Here is a 23,133-nt window from a genome sequence, read left to right as displayed (position 1 = left end):
CAATGTGTTTCTTATAGTACTTTGCTGATTATCATGATCATATTGATCATTTGCTCCTCTCCTTCTTTAAAGAATTTTATATATCAGAATCGATTGGTCTATTACACTTCAGGCGTGTCATAGACTCTGTCTTTCAAGGACCTTTCATTGGAGCATTTGCAGCTAAACTATAACATAGAGCCAGTAAATTCATTTTGCAATAGATTTGCAACATTATATGAAAAAAATTATCCTTTGAACTTCAAGTTTACATTTTTTTTGAAGAGGATCTAGATAATTTATAATTAACCTCATAAGTAATTTTCAACTGTCAATCATCTCTCCCCCTAATGTTAGGAAACCTAACATTTATCCCAACCTTATCTGAAAATTCATCTTTGTGTGTGGTGAAGTAATTAAAATCATAATCGCACACTCAATCTTTAGATGAAAATTATTTGGTTCATGACACTGAACCAAATTATGATGGGAAAACCTTGTTGGCTTGATGCATACATGTGTTGCTACATATTAAATAAATTTATCTCATAGCAAATCTTATTTGGGATTTTTCTCCCGTACCCAAGGTTTAGATATAACCGGAGACATACAATTATTGCTAAACCAATCAACATTATCAATATAATTTCATAGTTTGAAACTATGTTCTTAATTTAACAATTCGTGCGAACAACCTTAGAAATATATATATATATATATATATATATATATATATATATATATATATATATATATTTTGTAAGTTGACAATAAATCACATGTAACCATCTCATAAATGAATCGTTCATATAGTTGCAAATGGTCCACATGATAGGTGAACGTGCGCACATTCACCTTTTTATATGTTCCAAAATTTATAGGGGATTACAATATCAACCTAAGTTGGTATAATGATCATTTTATCAAGAGAACAAACAACACAAGAAAATTCTTGAAGAACATTTTATTTTTTCATCATATAATCTACATGAATTCTCAATTACATTTGCATCACATTTAAACCAGAATGGTCAACTGGTCATGTCAAATGATCTTTATTTTAGTACACTTATAATTTACTTTTGTATGTGATTCCATCAACATGCTCACGTTTGTGTGAAACAAACAAGAGGAAAAAATGGGTAATCTTATATATAAGTAGTTATAACCCACTTTGGTTGTAGTAATCTATTTTCAATTCATCTGAAATTTAAAAGTTTATTTTTATACAACACCAATATTATTCCTCTGGTAATTACACAACTCGTTAGAGCTTGCAATTAAATTTTGTGTACTAACAAATATTTCATGACACCATTCATATGGTGACCATCTCCTTCAAGGAGAAAATTATATTATTACTGTCTTGGTCAATTTTTTTACGAGAAAGAAATGTTTCTTGCTTTACCTTTGGTGTATCATAGGTACACAACCAATTATAAATTTTTATTGCCACACAATAATATTATTTTGATCATGGCCACAACCTTTATAGACAAAAATTATTTCTTTCTTTTGAACTTTTGGTAGTTCACAATAAACTTACCATAATGACGTATATACGTACACGATCATTGATCATTCTTGCCAAATAAAATTTATTTATTTATCTCAATTCTTCCGTAGAATTCAGTTGTGATATATATTCAACCATACATGAATTTGCTCTTATCCATATCTTCCTTCATATTTTCCATATTCACTTTCGAGAATAGGCAAAGATTCCACAATGTTTAATACAAGTCACAATCTCTTCATGAGTTGAGTATAGCCATTTAAACATGTCATACCTTTATATTTTACATATTTACATGACCCACCGCAACATCACTTTGAAAGATACATAAAACCATCAATTTACATTATTTATTTTGACTGAGGATTTTTTTAAATAAATTAATCATATTATTAGGTCGCACAATGACCACGAGTCCAATGAACATTCATACCATTATGGTGATAAAAATTGCCATTACAGTTTGAAGGAATATTTGGAGAACTCACTGTGTTCTCCTTTTATAATTACCACAATGATGACTACTATAATTTTGTTTATCCACACCCTTATTCATACATTCAATAACTTCTCATCTTTCATATGTATTATTTATCGTACCACATCCATATAATAGAATGAAGTAATTCAACGGATTTCAAACTTATCATATATTGCTACCACATTTGCTTTAGGGATTGGAGCAAATTCAATAAGACGAATTTTATTTCATCAAATATATTATTTTTCCTTAGTTATCATTTATCATCACTGTGGTGCATTGAATCAAAATCAATGTCTGATCCATATAAGGTGTGTCAGGTCATCATTCTATAGGACTTGAACCCTATCATGATGCATCAAAACTCAAATTGATGTCTTTACCCTCTTGGTGCGATAGAACATAAATCTATCAACTTAACCTAATTTTTTTTTATTATGGTGCATCCTGACTTTAACCTGATGTCTTACCCTTTTGGTGCGATAAGACTTAAGCCACCGTCTTACCCTTAACCAATAATATAATAGACCGAAGTACAACATGACTCACCCTTTGAGTTTTTAAAAAGAATCAAAATAATATTCAAACTCATGCTATTAAAATCTTATACCTTCTTCAATTTAAGAAATATTATATAACATGTCATATTAAACCAATAGAAGTATATGTCTTTGGTTCGTAGTAATTGTTAGAGACCAAACACTATTGTATTCTAAATCTTAAAAATATTTTAGAAAATACTTACATGATTTTATGTATATAATATCTTGATTCTCATAACGAGATCAACCAAAACATGAATAAAAGAAAAACTAAAACTCAATCTCAATTGGATAGAGTCTCGTGCTGATAACATGTTATAAACTCAAGCTTATATCAATATAAGTATAAAGAGAAGAAGACACGATATAGAGATGAAGAAGAGATATTTTCTTATATTCAAGTGTATCTTTCAAATGGTGAGTGATATCTCTATTTATAGTGTTGAGATATCACTCTCAAAGGTTACAATTTTGTAGATACATAGTTATCCTAATGGTTCTTATAACCTTAAAAACATGTATACTTGAATACAATTAATTCTTGAGTATATGTAGAGGACAATCCACACAATTCAATGGATTTATAACATAAAATAAATTGTTGTTGCACTAAGTAGGAATATTAACCTAAAATTGATTCTAATTGTCATTTTCACGTATAAGTGATTGTTATCAGTTCATCTCAATCTATAACAGATTCACAAATGTAAAACTTTAAATTTTTATTATTTTTATCAAGCCGTTATCACAACCCAAATCATGAAGAATTCAAATTACTCGAAAAAACTGATTAATACAATACAAATATATCATTTTATTGAGATATTTAAAAATTTGGGTACGCGACATGAATTATGAAGGTTATAAAATATATAATATATTAGAGTGGCATTAAAATGTTATTATTATGAGAACCTTCATATTTATGTTTCACTCTTTTCTTCCTCTATGACGACATTCACATATAAATATGTACACTCAGTTTCATAAATCCGCCAGTATAGTTGCTACAACCAACAACTATTTGATGTTGGTCCTGTGGTTTGTATATTATGTGGCTGGGATTGATGCTAAATGAGAAATAGTTTTGTCTTTGAAAAGATTGCATGAATACTAAGTTGATATATTGTGGATATCTCTATTTTTTATGACATTCAAGAATTCAGAAAAGTGAGGTGAGTTATCAAATATATAGAAGTGATGAAATAGTTATTGGACAAAATATTTCTTTTGTTAGTGTTTCATCAGTCATTGCAGCTTGGAGATCGATGCGTTGAGTAAAATCTAGAGATCTGATACAATATGGACTAGAAGCGAAATTGCCGTAAAAACTGAGGAAAATAAAAAATGTCAAGTAGAAAAGAACAAGGTCTTACAACACAATCACCATATATTTGATTTTTCTTTTTCTCTCCTTGGATTGAGCCGAGTGAATGCATGAAATGAGTCCGAAATGAAAGCCATAAGAGCAGGAGTAAAGAGAAAGTGCAAGAGGAAAAGTGTTCTCTCATTTGATTGACCTATTCAAAGACTAGTGTTGCTTTATCCCTATACAATCATTTGAAAATCCTTTGGATTTTTATTCAATTTTCGAAAAAATAATTGAGATTCAAAATTCTTCTCGCAGTTCATCAAAGATCCTTCCAAATTTTGATTCAAAATTATCAAAAAAGTTTGAGATTCAAAAGTTTTCTACAGTTCATCGAAGATCCTTTTAGTTTTGATTCAAACTGATAAAAAAAATGAGATTCAAAATTCTGGTCCCAGTTCATCAAAATGTCTTTCAATTTTGATTCATAATTATCAAAACTCTTGAGAACATATATCATGACTATCTTCATGAGTTTGTACTTGATGGTCAAGAAACATGAGTTGACTTGCAATGTATCTATTATGCATTGATAAGACACACAAAAAAGGTGGAGAAATATTGTGTAGTGAATTTTTTGATATCTGATCTCCAAATTGGTATATTACTCGTGATACATTGAGATTTTTAAATTTTTTTAGTAAATTCTTAAGTACTGTAATTCTACATTATACATTAAAGTAGTAAAGGTTGCCTATAAGGTGTTTGAGTTTAGATCGATGTATTACAGTGTAGTAATTACTACATTTATGATACATGTAGTGTTAATTTTTATGAATGTATCATGATGATCTATTTTCTTTGAGATAGATATATTACTCATGATACATTATTATCCCTAATATATTTACTATATTGCTAAGTATTGAAACCCTACAGGTACATCAGAGAAGTAAGATTGCTTGTAAAGTGTTTGATATTATATTGCAACATTACTATGTGATAGGTATTAAGTATCATATGCATGTAGTGTTACATGTAGTGTTAGTTTGTGTGAATGTAGCATTGAAAAAGAATGTATATTTCATTTGGACACCTTAATTAAGAAGTGTTCCTATTGAACACCTCTGTTGTTCAAAATATGTACCTGTTAATTACTTTCTGATGACATGACATCATGGGTGTAAATACACCCTTCAAAGAGCGTGAATCCAAAAAATTTAACTAACAAGCCAAATGAAAATGACATATCAACATTTAAAAATCCAACAAAAATTTTAATAAAAAAAGTCCTTAACAATGTCTTCTTAACCAATTCCAAGCCATCTTAACCCTCTACATTTCCTCACCAGCCAAATTCTTTGCCACCGTCCCTATTCCATTTCTCCTTCATTTTTTCTTCTACTATAATTTTGCATTACAAATATCGTCTTCATTATTGTAGTTGGAAAAGTGACCATTAAACAAATGACAGTCAAAATAGAAAAAATCGGAAGAGTTGATTGGGACAAATATGAAATATCTAATCTTATAAAATATAGAAAAATTCAAAAGAGTTCAATTCATAATAGGAAATTTAACCAAAAAATAAAAATTAGATTGAGTAAAAAAATTTGACAAACCCCACTTTTTTTTGGAAAGATTACTACAAATCAAAATTATTTTTTTGAAACTGTTAGAAAAATCAAACCTTGAAGCATCCACAATATAAAAAATGTCAATCTATCTTAAGTATGTTTGAAGAAAACAATGAAATGAAAATTACAGTTATAGTGTTGATGTCGATAACCAAATCGAAATAAAAGGGAGAGGATATGTAGCCTCTATGGTGCTGATGACATAAATATAGAGTGAAAATACTCATCACTCGCTAGCGATCACCATGTGGAGACAGACTATGGTGGCCGATCGGTGGGTTCCTGTCTGGAACGTTTTTGGTCGTTGGGATGAGCAAGTTATGTTTGTTTTTAAATTTTTTTCTTTTAGAATATTTAATTATAATATATTTTAAAATAATTTTATGTACTCAAATGAAATATGTCACAATTTAATTAGTTATTGTTCCATGTTATCGCAAGTGTATGTCACACACTTTAAGTTCTTGTGTGATAGCAAACAAAAATGTCTAAAAGGTATCAATTCGAAGTTTAGAGGTGTTCAATAGGTACAAGGCTTAGTTTAGGTAGTTAAGTGAATAATGCGGATAACTTTAAGAGGCTCTCGATGACTTAAACCATAATAATATGTATATTTCTATCATGACAATTAATGTTTATCACAAACATGTGATTGAAAAATTGCATATCCTATAAAACCAAATTGCATATCTTGTTCGAAGGAAATAAAATTAAAACTCACTTGATATAATTGGAAAATATTATTGATACATTACAGATCTTGATATATAGAAAATGCTACATTATGCATTACTCACATATCAAGCACGTTTGAATTGAACATTAAACCCACTAGTCGAACTATCAACAACATTAGGTTATGTATAAGTATAATAGATATAAGTATTATGCATTGCATAAAAATCACTAGTCAAATTATCAACAACATTAGGGTATGTATCAGTACGATAACTACAATCATGATACATTGCATAAAATCCACTAGTCGAAGTATCAACAATATTATGTTATATATCAGTATAATAAGTATATTATGATATATTGCATAAAACTCACTAGTTGAAGTACCAAAAATTTTAGGTTATACATAAAGTATAATTAATATAAACATGATACATTACATAAAATATACTCATTGTATCAGAAAGCTAAATTATGAAACAAAATAAAGTAGACATATTAAGACTATGTACATTTGGTAACGATGGGCACGATAATCCAAGTCCAATCTTTTTCTCCTTTTCTTTTTGAAGTTTTTTCCATAGTCCATCTAGAGGTCAATGATAGATCCTTCTTCGACTTTAACTTCTCTAATCTAATATTCTTCATGAATAATGGATTGTTTGATACATTGAGAACTTGTAACTTCAAGAATCAATATAAACGAGATACTTTGAAACCTTTGTTTTTGCTAGAGACGAACGTGATAAGAAAAATTCATCTTTTTTTCATCTTTGAGCATTTTTCACAATAGATTTAGAAGTCAAAATTCTTCTTCACTTTGATATCTCCAACTCCTGATTTTTCATGAATAACAGATCATTTATTTGTTTAGATCTATTTTCAACAAAATCTTCATCATCACAATCAAAGATACAACATACATTATCTTGAGTATTTGAATTTAAATGAGTATTCCCAATACAAAAAGATGGAGCATCATTTATATGTACCCGAGTTTTGTAGATTAAAAAACAAAAAAATAATAAGAACGATGATGATGATGATGTTGCAATGGAAAGAAAAAATGAATCAAGAAGAGCTATCTCTTGATTAACTTGAAATCAATTATCTGGAAAAAACAAAATATTTGAAATTCAAAAATATAGTGGTAAAAGGTAATTAATGACATAGTGGAGTGATTATAGGCTTGAAAAAGGAAAGAAAATCGTGGAGTTGGAAGATTGGAAATTATGTACCTAAAAAAGAGAGAATTTGAGAAAAAGAAGGAGTTTGTAATTTTTTTCAAATGGTAGGGAATAATAAAATAAGGGGAAAAAAAGATGTTTAGTTAGATAATTTATCCAATTTTACGGTTTGTTTCACTATGAATTTGTTGGTATGTTAATACCCAACACCAAATTCTATTTAGGCCTCATTCGTTATCATTACATGTCTGAGAATTGAAAAAAACTCCCTAAGGCTTGAGAATTGAAAAAAACTGAGTTCCAACTATGTTTCTAACATGTATGATTAATTTGTTATCTTTAGATTTGAATAATGAATTATTAAAATGATTTATGTTTAAACATATGAATACGTATGATTGTCACTATCAAAAATCTTATTAGGCACATACCCCTTCCAATAGGTGAAGCCCCTTCCTTTATTAACCATTTAATAATATAAATAATGCGGAAATTATATATATAATTCAACTCAAACTATCCCAAGACTTGGTGCGTAACGACCCTATAAACGAACTAGTGAAGCTAGATCCTAACGTGTGTCCATTTGATATTGGTGTGAAGTTTGACGGTGTTTAATGTTGCCATGGTTGAGGTGTTGAGGGATTAGACGTCAATGTACATGTAACAACTCGTATTCTACGTGCACTAGTTCTATTTATATGACGCTTATAGATTCCCTTGTGGTATAGTTATGAACTCGGTTTCCTATGCGACTAGTGACAATAGAATAGGTTTAAAGCAAATTGTCCGTAGAGATTAATGCGACCCAATTAAGTTGAAATTGATGGAATTATTTAAACTTGAGATGGTGGTATTTGAGTTTAAAGTTCAAATTGGTGTCACGCCCCGAGCTACCCCCGAGACGCGGACACGGAATCTAGGACCACAAGTGATCCCAAGCTAACCCTGCTGGCATGATCATGAGCATACTAAAGATAATAAACTGATGTGGAAGCTAAATCATAATTTAATCTGAAAAGATGGGGAATACCAATATTCTATAACTGAGATATTTGAAAACAATGAGTTTAATACAAATGAAATATTAACTCAACACTGAGCTAAATCTATCTATGTCTGAAATAAGCCTCTAAACTGGACCAGAAATACTGGGACAAGCCTTAGCTAAATCTAGCAAAACTGAAACTAAATGACTAAGAGAAAACTGAAATAAACTCATGACTATTGTCCTCGGAGAATGAGGACTTCGGACCGTCGTCTGACCTAAGGACCGTAAGTCCGTTCGTTGTTCAAGACTTAACCAATTTTTCTGTGCTGAAATATTTGGGAGTTTCTTATCCCATCAAGGTTGTACAGGATGGACCATAGGTCAGGCTACAGTCTGTCGATGCCACCGTTGGTTGCACCTGCAGATTTTGTTCTGTAAAGCTAGTTTTTGGTCTGTTTTGGCTACGGGGTGTTACATTATCTCCCCCTTGGGAACATTCGTCCTCGAATAAAGAATAAACTAGCTGAAGTAGAGGGAGAGAGCTGCCAACCCTACTACTAAACAATGAGAACTGAGTTTCTGACTGAACTGAGTTCCGAGTACACGCAAATATGCTGAAAATGCAAGTATAAACTGAGGGAACATGATTACAAAAATGAATTTACACATGAATGATCGGAAAACTGAAGAGGAACTATTACCTCAAGCTGGAGTGGAATCGGAAGGAAAGAGGTGAGGATACTTGGCTTTCATGGCTGCTTGTGATTTCCAAATAGTTACCTCTGTGGACTGACTCGTTCACAAAACCTTGACTGAAGCGACTTCTTTGTTTCTCAACCTTCTGACCTGAAAGTTAAGAATATCGACTGGTACATCCTCATAAGAAATACTATCTTTCACCGCCACACTCTCTATTGGCACTAGAAAGGCTGGATCACCCACACACTTCTTCAAGAGTGAGATGTGGAAGACAGGATGCACTACTGCTAATTCTGCTGGCAACTCTAACTCATATGACACCTTGTTCAAGATCTTGTAAGGGCCTACACATCTAGGACTGAGCTTCCCTTTCTTTCCAAATCTCATTACCCCTTTCATAGGTAAGACCTTTAGAAAAACCCAATCATCAACTTGGAACTCTAGTTCCCTTCTCATTACATCTACATAAGATTTCTGACGACTTTGTGCTGTCTTAAGCCTATCTCTAATGAGTTGCACTTTCTCCATAGCATAAAGGACTGAATCTGGCCCTATCAAAGCTGTTTCACCTACTTCAAACCAACAAACTTGAGATCTACATCTACTCCCATATAAAGCCTCATAAGGGGCCATCTGAATGCTTGAATGGTAGCTTTTATTGTAGGCAAACTCAATAAGAGGAAGGTGATCATCCCAACTATTTTTGAAATCGATCACACAAGCTCTAAACATATCCTCTAAGGTCTGAATGGTATGCTTTGTCTTCCCATCCGTCGGTGGATCAAATGTTGTACTAAGGTTAACTTGAGTACCAAGACCTTTCTGAAATGACCTCCAAAAATGAGAGGAAAACTGAGGACCTCTATCTGAGATAATAGACAAAGGAACCCCATGAAACCTCACAATTTCATTGATGTAAAGTTTGGCATAGTCCTTCGCCGAATCTGTAGTCTCGACCGCTAAAAAGCGAGAAGACTTAGTCATTGTATCAACTATAACCCAAATAGAGTCATGCTGTCTGCGAGTACGAGGTAACCCTGTGATGATATCCATATTGATCACATCCCACTTCCAAGTAGGAATATCGATCTCTTGATTCATACGTTCTAGTTTTTGATGTTCTACCTTGACTCGCTAGCAATTGGGGCACTTACTCACAAAATCTGCTATATCCCTCTTCATGCCATTTCACTGATAGACTTCTTGCAGATCACGGTACATCTTAATGGAACCTGGATGAATAGAATACCTAGAATTATGGGCTTCTGCAAGAATATGCTGTATCAACTTTCCCACATCAGGAACACACAGTCTACTCTTGTAGCAAAGTACAACATCTTCCCATTGGGAGAAAACCTCGACTCTCTAATTATGGAATGCATCCTTAAGTTCAAGCAAGATTAGGTCACTGTCTTGCTTTTCCTTAACCTCCACTACCAAGGATGATTCTGCCCCATTCTGAACTGTTGCTTCGCTGTCTGATATACTCATAAGCGAACTCCCAAAGGAGCAAGCCTATGAACATCCTTCACTATCTCCTTTCTTTCTTCCTTAACATGGGATACACTACCCATAGATAATCTACTAAATCATGTGCTACAACATTCACCTTACCATGATAGTAATGCATACTCATATCATAATCCTTAAGGAACACAAGCCATCTCCTCTAGCGAAGATTCAACTCTTTCTGGGTGAACACATACTGAAGGCTCTTATGATCAGTGAACACATCTACGTGAACACCATACAAGTAGTGTCTCCAGATCTTGAGTGCAAACACCACTACTGCAAGCTCGAGGTCATAAGTTTGATAGTTCTTCTCATGAACCTTAAGTTGTCTAGAGGTATAAGCTATCACCTTACCTCGCTGCATCAACACACAACCTAGGAAACCTCTGGATGCATCACAATAAATCACATAACCATCTGAACCCTCAAGTAGAGTCAAGACAGGAGCTATAGTCAATTATGTTTTCAGTTCTTCAAAGCTTTCCTCACAATCATCTAACCATTGAAACTTGGCCATCTTCTGAGTCAACCTAGTTAATGGTGAGGCTATGGATGAAAACCTTCCATGAACCTTCTGTAATAAGCCGCTAGACCTAAGAAACTTCTAATATCTACAGCATAGGTAGGTCTTGGCCATTGTTTCACTGCTTTTATCTTCTGTGAATCCACTTGGATCCCTTCGCTAGATACAATGTGACCAAGGAAAGAACCAGATTGCAACAAAAATTCATATTTGCTAAACTTAGTGAATAACTGGCGATCCTTGAGAGTCTGTAAAAAAATTGTTAAATGACTTGCATTTTCTTCCTCTCTCCTAGAGTAAATGAGGATATCATTAATAAAGATGATAATGAACAAGTCCAAGTACTATTTGAAAACTCTTTTAATGAAATCCATGAAAGCTGCAGGAGCATTAGTTAGTACAAACGACATAACTAAAAATTCATAATGACTATACCGACTTCTAAAGGCTGTTTTCTAAATGTCACTATCTCTGATTCTGAGCTGATGATAACCCGATCTGAGGTCTATGTTTGAGAAATGGATAGCACGTTGAAGTTGGTCAAACAAGTCATAAATTATGGGGATGGGATACTTATTCTTGGTTGTGACCTTGTTCAACTGTCTATAGTCAATGCACATTCTGAGAGAACCATCTTTGTTCCTTACTAACAACACTGGTGCACGCCATGGTGAAATACTAGGTCTGATGAAACCCTTATCTAGAAGGTCTTTCAACTGCTCTTTCAATTCCTTAAGGTGTGTTGGAGCCATTTTGTAAGGAGGAATAGAAATAGGCTGGGTATCTGGAAGGAGATCAATTCCAAAGTCGATTTCCCTTTCGGGAGGGACTCCGGGAAGATCTTCAGGAAGCACTTCTTAAAATTCACAAACTACTGGAACTGACTCAAGAATTGGCGTTTCAAGACTAGAATCCTTAACCCGAACTGGATGATAGAGATAACCCTTATATATCATCTTTTTAGCCTTAAGGTAAGAAATAAATTGACCCATAGGCTCTAAGCTACTACCCTTCAATTCTAAGATTGGTTCGTCTGGAAACTAAAAACGAACAATCCTAGTTCTACAATCTACTGAGGCATAACATGAGTGTAACTAATCCATGTCTAGAACGACATCGAAGTCAATCATTTCTAGCTGTACTGATCTGCTAAGGTAACTTTCAGAGAGACTGTGATAGGGCAGTTTCTGTATACCCTTCTAGCTATAACTGGGTCACCGACGGGAGTAGAGGCTGAGAAATGTTTTGAGAGAGTTTCTGGAGTAATATTGAATTGGACTTCTATACTGAGTTACAAAAGGCAAAGTCATGTCTGTTGGCTTTCCACTAAGTGAATCGTATGTTAAAAAAGATCCTTGAGTTGGTAGATGCCAATCTCACCTGTCATTACCAGTTACTTACATCGCACCACATATTTTCTTGACCATATCAATGAACTTTTATGGGTCCTTACGAACTTGTGACCCTAAAAACTTCAGCAAATCATCCTAACAAAATCACAACTTTGGCTGCCACTAATCGATTATTTCTATTAGTAGGAACTAGAACCTGTTGATTGTTCTGATTGGTCATACTCTGAGCCAAAAGCTAAATTTGCATTTTGAAGCCCTACATTCGAACTTCCTTATCTAGTATGAGAGGAACTGCGTTAGAATTGGGTGCATTATCATTCTATGCCTAAGCTTTATGAGAAGGCATGATCTTAAGCGCTCAACGTCGAGTTAGAATGGAATTAGATCATACCTTACACACGATAAGAGTAACAAGAAAGTGAAATTTTCCTAAAAACACTTTGTAGCCTCTCTCATTAGATGTGTTACACTTCACACCCATGAAAAAAGACTCTACTCAGTGCGGCTTTTATAACATCCTAGGACTCTTGATCCTAGTACTATGATACCAAGTTTTGTCACGTCCTGAGCTACCCTGAGATGCGGCTGGCATGATCATGAGCATACAAAAGATAATAAACTGATGCGGAAGCTAAATCATAATTTAATATGAAAATATGGGGAATAACCATATTCTATAGCTAAGATATTTGAAACAATGAGTTTAATACAAAGAAAATATTAACTCAATACTGAGCTGAATCTAACTATGTCTGAAATAAGCATCTAAAAGGGACTAGCAATACTGGGACAAGCCCCGACTAAATCTAGCAAAACTTAAACTAAATGACTTAAAGAAAACTGAAATAAACCCATGACTATTGTTCTCGAAGAATAAGGACTCACAACTAAATCTGCTGAATTGAAGATCGGAAAATCAATCTATGTGTGATCTGAATGATGAGAACCTGAACCTACATCATGAAAAGATGTAGCACATGTATGCATCAACACTTGAAAGGTACTGAGCATGTAGGATAAAGTAAAGATGAAATAAAACATAACTGAACAAGCATAAAAGCAAGTATAATAATCGGACATGATAAACTAAATTCTGAGCTAACTGAATGCAATGACCAATTTATAACATGCTAAAACTGAATATTGAATATACTGATAAATGTTCAATGTAGAGATCTGACTAAACTGTGGGAGCTACTAATAATCGACAATAAAACCACATGAGCTAAATGTGGAGTCCGATGTATACGCCCCATCGAGAGGACCCAATATACCCTGCGAAAGGTATAAAGGCATGCTCGCATGATCACTAAACTTATTTCCCATAGAGGGGACTTACAACCTACTTGGCTAGTAGTTCTGGGACTATTTGGGTACTCTGAAGCCTAGTCCAACTTGGTATTATGCAACTCTCAATGAATTGTATAAATTTACTGATTATGTCTGAGTTTCTGTAAATACTAGAAAGCTCAAAACTGAGCATGCAAACTGTGAATGCAACTATTGGTATGGTAATTATGCATTTATAATTGAGGCATACATATCTGAAGTAACTGAAATATCTGACCTAGCATGTATAATTCAAGAACTAAAGAAATACATAGCTAGGGTTATGAAATTCATGCGGTAATCTGAGTAATAATATGATAATATGATTTGGGACATATATCTAACTAAATCATGAAGTTCTATCAAAGTTCTAGAAACCCTAGGTTTAATGATGATAAGAGAATCAAGAATCTAACTGAAAACTAGGGACCCAATGGGTGAAAGGAGACCACTAGTGAAATCCCACATACCTGGTGATGAAAACCACGGAAAAGTACTTAGGTTTCGCGGCTGAAACTATTAGATGTTGTGGCATTCTTAAACTAGGGTTATTGAGTTTTTTTTCTCCTCTTGCTTTTAATTTTCTATGTTTTGATTTAATGATTTGACTTGGATATGTTTTAATTATTTTTCTAGGCTTAAACTGACTAAAATATGATTATTTAGGGTCAAAAGGACATAACTTAGGGTTTAAACGAGTTGGAAAGGTCCAAATGACCCTTGGGAAAGTTGCTGTCGGGCCAAACGATTGCCAGGATGACGGTCCGTCGTCTGCCTGACGCCCCGTTGTTGGGTCTGTCGACATGTCCTGTTCGACAAGCCTTTACTAAAATGGGCATAACTTTTCACTCGGAAGTCTGATTTTAGCAAGGTCGGTGAATATGGAAATATAAATAAATTATTTATCTGTGGATAGGTGATGGGACACCTAATTCGTTTTTGTAAAAATATTTATGACCACTTGAAGTTGATCAAACTATATTTCCCCTTAATTGTCTGCAAATTTTCCACCAACGGTCAGACGTCCATAGGTCCACCCACGGATCATGATGGTCATCCGTAGCTCTTATAAGAGAGTGGGTGAAGGGAGTATTGATCGACGGTAACGAAATATGGACCGTCGTCTTACCTACGGACCGTAAGTCCGTCCGTCGTCCAAGACTTAACCAATTTTTTTGGGCTGAAATTTTTGGGAGTTTCTGATCCTATTGACGGTTGTGCAGGATGGACCGTGGTTGCACTTGTAGATTTTCTTCTGTAAAGCTGGTTGTGTTTTGTCTACAGGGTGTTACAATTGGCATAGTGTATATAAGTTTTAAGTTAAGCTAAATGTATTAAGGTCTAGAAATGGGATAAAATATTGAGGTGCTTGGTTGACTTAACTAAGATATTAGGTGACAAGAAGGTGCATCATCTACTTTGACTTATTGACCAACTCAAAGGACCAAGTAGGTGCATCACCTACTTTGACTTATTGACAAACCTAAAGGATCAAGTAGATGCATCACCTACTAAGACTCTTTTGACCATGTTATTGGGCCAAGTACACTACCACTCATTTGAGTTAATCTGGCCCAAGTTGATTAGAAGAATAAGGGGCAATGAACAACCAAGGCTCATTATTCGTAAGTCCAAAAAGGCACAGTTGAAAAGTCTAATTACGTGGATCACCTACTTGCATTATTATGGCCCAAATAGACAAGAATAGAGGGATAATTGGTGGCAAGGCCCAACAAGTGTTGAAGTCACAAAGGCCCAAGTTTAAAGGCCAAGTAGGTGGGTCACCTACTTGACAATATATGGCCTAAAATTGGACAAGAAAGTCAGCCAATGCACCTCCTCTTCAAAGGGATAAAGATCAGATCTTTTGCTTCATTATTAAGTTGCAAAATTTCAGATTTCTTAAGTTTCTCTCTTGGATTCCTTGGATTAACACAACAACCTTAAAAGACCTTAGAGTTCTTGAATATTGTCCATTTTTTTCAAGTAAAAGTTTGTAGGATATTATCAGTTCTTGAAGTACAAGCTTAAAGGATAAATCTCCAGAAACTAAGGTAAGGTTACTTCCCATTTTTGCCTTTTTTTAAAAATAGGTTTTGGGCGGACAATTTTAGATTTATTTGTCAAGAACTCATGTATGGTTATAAATCCTTGAGTTCAATATTCTCCTATTATGCTGAATGTATTTTTGGGATTGATAGTGGCTCCCTTATTATATTGTTTTTGGGGGCACTTGGGTATCTTGGAAAAGTATGTACGGAGTTGTATTAATGTATAGAATAAATGTGTAACATCTCGCAAATTTAAACGACTAGGAAGAATCTTAAATTAGGAAATAGTCATTTTCTGAAAGAATTAAAAATCTTGAAATTTAGTCAGGATGATTTAGGTATGATTCAAGATAAGGTTGGAAAGCCCTTGAAACAATCCTTCCAACGCCACCGAGTTTGTGTGATTCCAAGCTTGGATGAATGAGTTATGCCCTTTGAAGGTTGGGTTGTTGGTATAAGGAAAGTCCATCCAGAAAATTTAAGGATAGTTTGGTGTTTTCCTTATCCAACTTAATTAGAATATTTTTGGTATATAATATAGGGGATAAACTTATATTATTAATTTTACGATTTTGAAAATTAGATTTAGGGTTTTTGGAGAAAGAATGCAAGATAAAAGAGAAGATGAAAAACTAGAACGATCGTTTTGATTGCGGATTTCTTCAAGATTTCGATACTACCATATATGTAAGTCTTTAATTGCATTGAGTTCATTCTCCATGCGCCAAACTTGTTTAGTTCAACACAATTCGTCCTTAATGAGTTTGAAAGTTGATGTTCTTGACATGAATTCTTGAAATTGAATGTGGTTCTTGAATTAGATTGAACTACGGAGTTTTTGAGATCTTTTAATTGAGTTTTAGAGTTTTTTTGAGTTAGGTTCCTGAGTACTAATGATTGATATGGGAATCTAAAATGAATTTGAGGAAAATATTCGAGTTTAGGTGAATTAGGACTGGAAAAGATAGAAGGAAACAGTTGGGCAGGTTTTGTCAAACAAGTCCGGGTCCACGCGGACTTGTTCCCCTTGTGGGTAAGAATTTACCCCGCGTCGTGGACAAGATGTGGAATCCACTATCTCAAAACTAATTTTTGTGTATAATTATTTAGGATCATCTCCGCATTGTGGACTTGTTCCAAGACGGTGATTTTGTAACTTTTGTCATGTTTAACTATTAGAAATCAATACTAAACATCATGGGGTCTTTCCAAACACAAATCATAATCCTCGAATCCATATTTAAATTCAAGGATCGATTAAGAGTAAATTCAAGTAAGAGTTAAGATCAAAGTCAATAGTCAATTAAGAGAATTTCATTTCGAGTTTTCATAAGTCTTTCACAAATGTTTTAAACTTTGTTTAAAGACTTAAGGGTGTAGTTATTTCTTCAAAGAAGTATATGGGGACTATATATTCCCAAAGAGGTTTAGAGGAAATGTTTTCACATTTAAACAAGAACTTTAACTGATCTTTCCGAAGAGCCTTCGAGCTAGTTTTAACAAAAGAGTTATAGCTTTCTAAATGAAGAAAGCAGGGAAACTAAGCCTTTGAGTTTAGTTTTTGAGCACTAATATCAAATCACAGAAGACGTATGTTTTAAAAAAATAAGAGTCAATATATCTTGGGAGTAGTATTGATTACCGAATTGGGGAAACACAACTTATTTGTATTTGTACATACATCTCAGATTTAATCGTATCTTTGCATACATACACAGTTTACAACATGTTTTTAAACGACTTTTCTTTATATTGCACTTTCTTTTCAATTGCTTTATATTGAAGTGAGCCATTATATTGAGTAGAGTTGAGCCAGGTACGTTCTTCAGTTTGCTTCAAATTCTTTCTAGCCTATGTTGTTTAGCATTCCAATTGCATACTCGTACATTCAATATATTGATGCCTATTGACTTGCATCATATTATGATGCAAACACAGGTAACGAGTATCGGCATCTAGAGTACCGTTGATCTAGTTGAGAACTCTAGAGTCAGTGGTGAGCCTCCTTACATCCCGACCGACTATTTTACTTGCTTTCTAGTTTAGTCATTAGGATGTGATGGGTTTGTACCAACATCAATCATAGTTTTAGAGTCTTCATAGATAAACAATCAAATGTTAGTCCTTTGAGTCTTTTCATTTTCATCTATTATGTTAAAGACTTAGGTTGCGTGTTTTGAACAAGTTGAATGCTTAATCTTTCGAAATTCTTAGATTATGTTATTTTTTAGTTCAGTTAGATGCTATTACTCCTATAAATATGCATGTAGTCTTCCTCTCAGTTAAGTAAGACATGCATGAGGTTCTCTTTGGGCCAACAATGGTCTGCGATTATTAGCCACGTCTAGGGTCTAGGCTCGGGCATGACAAACTTCATAACAGAGCATAAAGCTCAAGAGTCTTAGGAAGTCTATGAAGCTCTGCAACATGTAGGAAATTTCTTACTTTTTCATATTCCTTTCGTGCATTAGAGTGTGATCTCTAAAAAGTTTCTCTCTAAGTCGTGCTTGTTCATGTTTTTAGATTACCACGCCTCGACGAAGATTAGCAAGAGGTCTAGAAAGAACATTGACGTACATGAGGTACCCAATGCACCTGAACTGCAACCCAGGGAAATGTTTCTAATGCCGAATTCAGAGAGGCAATTATGATGCTGAGTATGACTAATCAGGTTGTTCAACAAAAAGGAGCTTAAGGATTCGTCAGCTCTTGATATTGAACCCCCAGGTTTCACTAGTTCTACCACTATTGAGGATCCAAAAAAATTCATGGAGGAACTGAAAAAGGTGTTTGAGGTAATGCATGTTGCTGACAGTGAGAGAGTTGAACTAGCTTCTTATCAACTTATTGGTGTTGCTAGGACTTGGTTTGATTAGTGGAAAGAAGGTAGAGATGAAGATGCACCACCTGTGATTTGGGCTTGTTTCGAGGAGGCCTTCTTGGGGCATTTCTTTCCCTAATACTTTAAAGAGGCAAAGGTATGTAAGTTGCTCACACTTAATCAAGATTCTATAAGTGTTCATGAGTATGTGTTGTAGTTCACCCAACTATCTCGTTATTCTCTAGAGATGGTTAGGGACACGAGGAGTAGAATGAGTTTGTTTGTTGCCGGGTTAGAACATATATCAAGAAAAAAGGTTGAGGAAACAATGCTCATTGGGGATAAGGAAATTTCAAGGTTGATGATCTATGTGAAACAGGTAGAGAAAGAAAAGTTGAGAGATAGAGAGGAGTTTAAGCACAAGAGGGCTAAGACAGGGAATGAGTTTGGGCAGCAGAAGAGTAATGACAACCGGTCATTCTCCAACAAAAACAGAAGGGTCCTACTCCATCAACTGCTAGTGCACCTACACCTAAGAATTAAGGTGAGTACTATGGTCACAATTCTGGACTTAAACCTGCATATTCACAGGGTAGTGTGGCGCAAGGGGGAAATAAGCCTCCTGCTTGCGAAAAGTGTGGTAAGAACCACTCAGATACTTGTCATGAGGGATCCAATGGTTGTTTATTAGAGAACAAGCAGGGAAATTGTAATTGGGGCAATAGATCCCAATATTTATCCGTTTCTCCACCAAAGAGGGTGCATCTAGAGGATCTACTTCCGGTACTAGCGGAGGAACAAACCTCTTGTATGCTCTCAATAATTGCGAAGAGCAAGAGGATTTGCCAGATGTTGGCACTGGTATGATTCAAGTCTTTGAATTTACTATTTAGGCTTTGCTATACCCAAGAGCGAGTTTATCTTTTGTAACTCCATATGTTGCTATGATCTTTGATATTATTCCTAAGCAAATTAATGAGACATTCAGTGTTTCTACACCTATTTGTGAGTCAGCTCTAGCTGAGAGAGTTTATCGTGATTATCTTGTTTCTGTCAATCGCAAGAGTACTATGACTGATTTAATTGAGTTAGACATGGTAGACTTTGATGTCATTCTTGGTATGGACTGGCTTCATGAGTTATAGTCTGTGGGGGGGGGGGGGGGGGTACTTATGTATAATCCCAATTCTAAATAAAACTTAACTTTTTTTTAATTTAATGTTAATAACAAACTTTTTTTAACATGATTAATATACTCAAAATTTGAATTGATTGAAACTCTTGTCAAGTTCTTCCAGTAAAATTCATGTAATTTAAAATATACTTACATGTAAATTAAAATAAAATTATACCTTTACATCTGTAATATTACGGGAGCATGTTTAGATTTTTCTCACTAAATAGTTAGAATTGAGCTCGATCAGTTTAGAAAAGGATGAATATTATGAAGAAGATGAAATTTTTTCATTCAATAAAAAAGTAGATCCTAAAAAATACAATAAGATCTAATATAAGTAGCACATCAGAATGTAATATATAAACTACAAAATACTATACATATCTTAAAAACATGCTTTATCTAGATAATTAATATCTTCATTATACATAAAAAAAATGATCATTCTAACCAAGTACTATGTGAGGAGATTACCGAGCAAGATGACATTTTACAACTAATATCACTATATTAGTGACATTTTTTTTCTAAATTTCAGTAAAATCAATGACATTTTGCTGTAAATGTCATAATATATTCTACATTTATTTTAAATGTCATTACTTAAGCGATATTTTTTCTTAAGTTCAGTAAAATCAATGACATTATGTAATAAATATCATATTATATTCAATATTTGTAGAGTCATCATTTAAATAACATTTTCCCTAAATATCGATAAAAACAACGAGATTTTGCAATAAATGTCATTATTTAGTTACATTTTTATTCTAAATGTCACTATTTAAGTGACTTTTTTTCTTCTAAATATCACTAAAATCAATGACATTTAGAAGTAAATGTAATAATAGATTCGACATTCATATTAAATATCACTATTTTAGCGATTATTGTTTTCTAAATGTCACTAAAATCGATGAAATTTTGTAATAAACGTCATATTTTATTCGACATTTATAGCAAACTCTCTTCATTTCAATGACAATTTTGCTAAATGTCGCTAAAAACAACAACATTTTTCAATGAATGTCGTTATTTTAGTGACATTTTTTTTCTAAATTTCAGTATTTTAGTGACATTTTTTCTAAAGGTCACTAAAACCAATGACATTTTGTAGTAAATATATAGTATATTCGACATATATGAAATGACACTATATAAGCGATATTTTTTCTAAATTTCACTAAAACCATTGACATTTTGTAATAAATATCATATTATATTCGACATTTGTAGCAAAATGTCATCATTTAAATGACATTTTTGCTAAATCTCGCTAAAAACATTGACATTTTTCGATAAACGTGTCACATCCCGATAGCATACCCTAGAAGATATGGCAATCTCGGAGATGGACCGGTGTACTTGACCTCTCGGAGGTCTTATACAAACCCTTTTGCATTATTCATCGCATATACTTAAATGAAATGTAGTGCGGAATTAAAACTTTTCACAAACATTCAAATTGTCTTTCAAAATATCTTTCACATAAACTAAAGGAAATACTAAATCTCATGTCATCAAATCTTACACTCGAAATATACTTGGGACACGGCCCATACAATCGAAATATAACACTATTAAGTCTATTACAATGCTTTAACAAAGAAACTCTAAAGACATCTATGCCCTAGAGTCAAATGAGGACATACTTCAAACATTCTTGAAAGATCCTATAATCCAAGCTTCGCTCCCCAAAACACCTTGACGTATGAATCACTTTACAGATAGATAAAAGCATAAATTTAGTACAAACACATGTATTAACTATGACTTGATGCATAAAATCATGATAACAGTCATTTAATGGAAATATGCTCTTTTTGATTAAAACATCATAGTATAAGCATAAGAACACATTTGACACCTTAGAAACACATAAGAAATCACATACGCATTTTATCACATATTGCATAATGTTCCAATGAACTAAGCCAATGTTACAGTGAATTACTTCAGTGTTACAGTGAAACCTTTTTACCATGCAACCTTCTCACTAAAAGCTATCCTAAGACTCACTTGAGTGAGACTAAGAGAGCCCACCCGTACGATCTCTCTAAGCAAACCCAAATGATCTCATGGAATACCTATAATGAGATGAATACACAACACACACCGAAACACATAACATATATGATATGTCATTCTCCTCACCAAGGTTATCAAGAGACTTACTTAAGTAATTCTAGAAGATAACGCCCATACACCCTCTCCAAGATTACCTAAATAATCCTTAAGACTTCCTAAGTTTAGATCATGTCTAATTTATCAACCCACTTTCCTTGCTAGAGTCATTCTTAAGACTTCCCTAGATAATACATGAAGAGACCATCTTTTATGCCCCCTTCACACTTTAACTAGACAATCCTTAAATTTACTCTAGACTAGGTACTCATACATTTACATGCTTTCTAACTTAAGTCATCACTTCATTAGTTCATTAAGTCTCATCCATCACATAAGGACATTCAAGTAATGGCCTTGGAGAAGACCTAGGGACTCACTCACTAACACCTTCAAAGCCCAATTGCATAATGTCTAGGTAGCATCTCATACCACTACCTAAACTTCATAGAACTTCTCAAATACTAGTAGGTATCCCATATGATGAGAATAGACTATAACAAACATAGACCATAATAGATAAGCATGGAATCCAAAGTTGTAACCTATGCCGATGAGGGTGTTCTACTTGCCAACGGAAGAACTTGGACACATCCCATATAGGCATATGGTTAAGGAATATGAAAGGTTTCTTTGCACTCTAGCCTCATTCTTAACTATAGCTACTTCCCAAACCATACTCACTCAGTGCTAGACTTTGTTCTCATAGAATAATTCACATAAAGTATCACATGAAGAGGTTTCAAATCTAGTTCATAACCCAATCACATTCACCTTACCAGAGAGGTTCCCTACGGTTTCCCTAAAATGGTTAAGAGGATAGCTTAATGACTTTCCTAAGGATGATTTCATGCTGTTCCATCCAACCAACCTTAAGTTCACCATTCACACAAGAAGGATACCATTACGGTTTTTGACTTCAAGGATATCATAACCTCTCAACTAGGTTGAGGGCTCCACATAATTTGACCTTCTTACTATGTTCGAGGCACATGTCTATCACATATACAAGACTAAGGAGATTTATCATACTAAGTCAAGACATATCATATTTACATTTAGTAGGTATCAAGTAAAGGACACGAGTCAACCAAAACAAGCATTACCAATACCTTACTTTATAACATGTACTATATCATTTAAGAAGCACATAAGACTATAGGTCAGCCTGTATACTACTATAGAATCATCAATATAACCATCATAAGAGTTATATAACCAA

At 33.8% G+C, this 23,133-nt stretch overlaps 1 protein-coding gene across 1 annotated transcript; it reads left to right on the top strand.

The window, feature by feature from the left end:
• Nucleotides 1-18,857: 18,857 nt before the first annotated feature.
• On the top strand, nt 18,858-19,755 carry LOC101251236 (uncharacterized). The gene is made up of 3 exons (XM_069293167.1): nt 18,858-19,154; nt 19,202-19,393; nt 19,504-19,755. Exons 1-3 carry the CDS (start codon nt 18,858-18,860, stop codon nt 19,753-19,755), a joined length of 741 nt encoding a protein of 246 aa, XP_069149268.1.
• The last annotated feature ends 3,378 nt before the right edge of the window (nt 19,756-23,133 follow it).

Source organism: Solanum lycopersicum, chromosome 2, assembly GCF_036512215.1.
Source record: "Solanum lycopersicum chromosome 2, SLM_r2.1".
NCBI classification, from domain to species: domain Eukaryota; kingdom Viridiplantae; phylum Streptophyta; class Magnoliopsida; order Solanales; family Solanaceae; genus Solanum; species Solanum lycopersicum.
Note: the sequence above shows the minus strand (reverse complement) of the source record. Positions and strands in the feature narration are given on the sequence as shown.

Bases quoted from the DNA above. Each gene is read 5' to 3' on its own strand.
- LOC101251236 (XM_069293167.1), top strand. From the start codon at position 18,858: ATGGTTAGGGACACGAGGAGTAGAATGAGTTTGTTTGTTGCCGGGTTA. The intron at 19,155-19,201 runs GTGAGTACTATG...GCATATTCACAG, and splicing joins ACCTACACCTAAGAATTAAG to GGTAGTGTGGCGCAAGGGGG. The intron at 19,394-19,503 runs GTACTAGCGGAG...TTTACTATTTAG, and splicing joins ATCTAGAGGATCTACTTCCG to GCTTTGCTATACCCAAGAGC.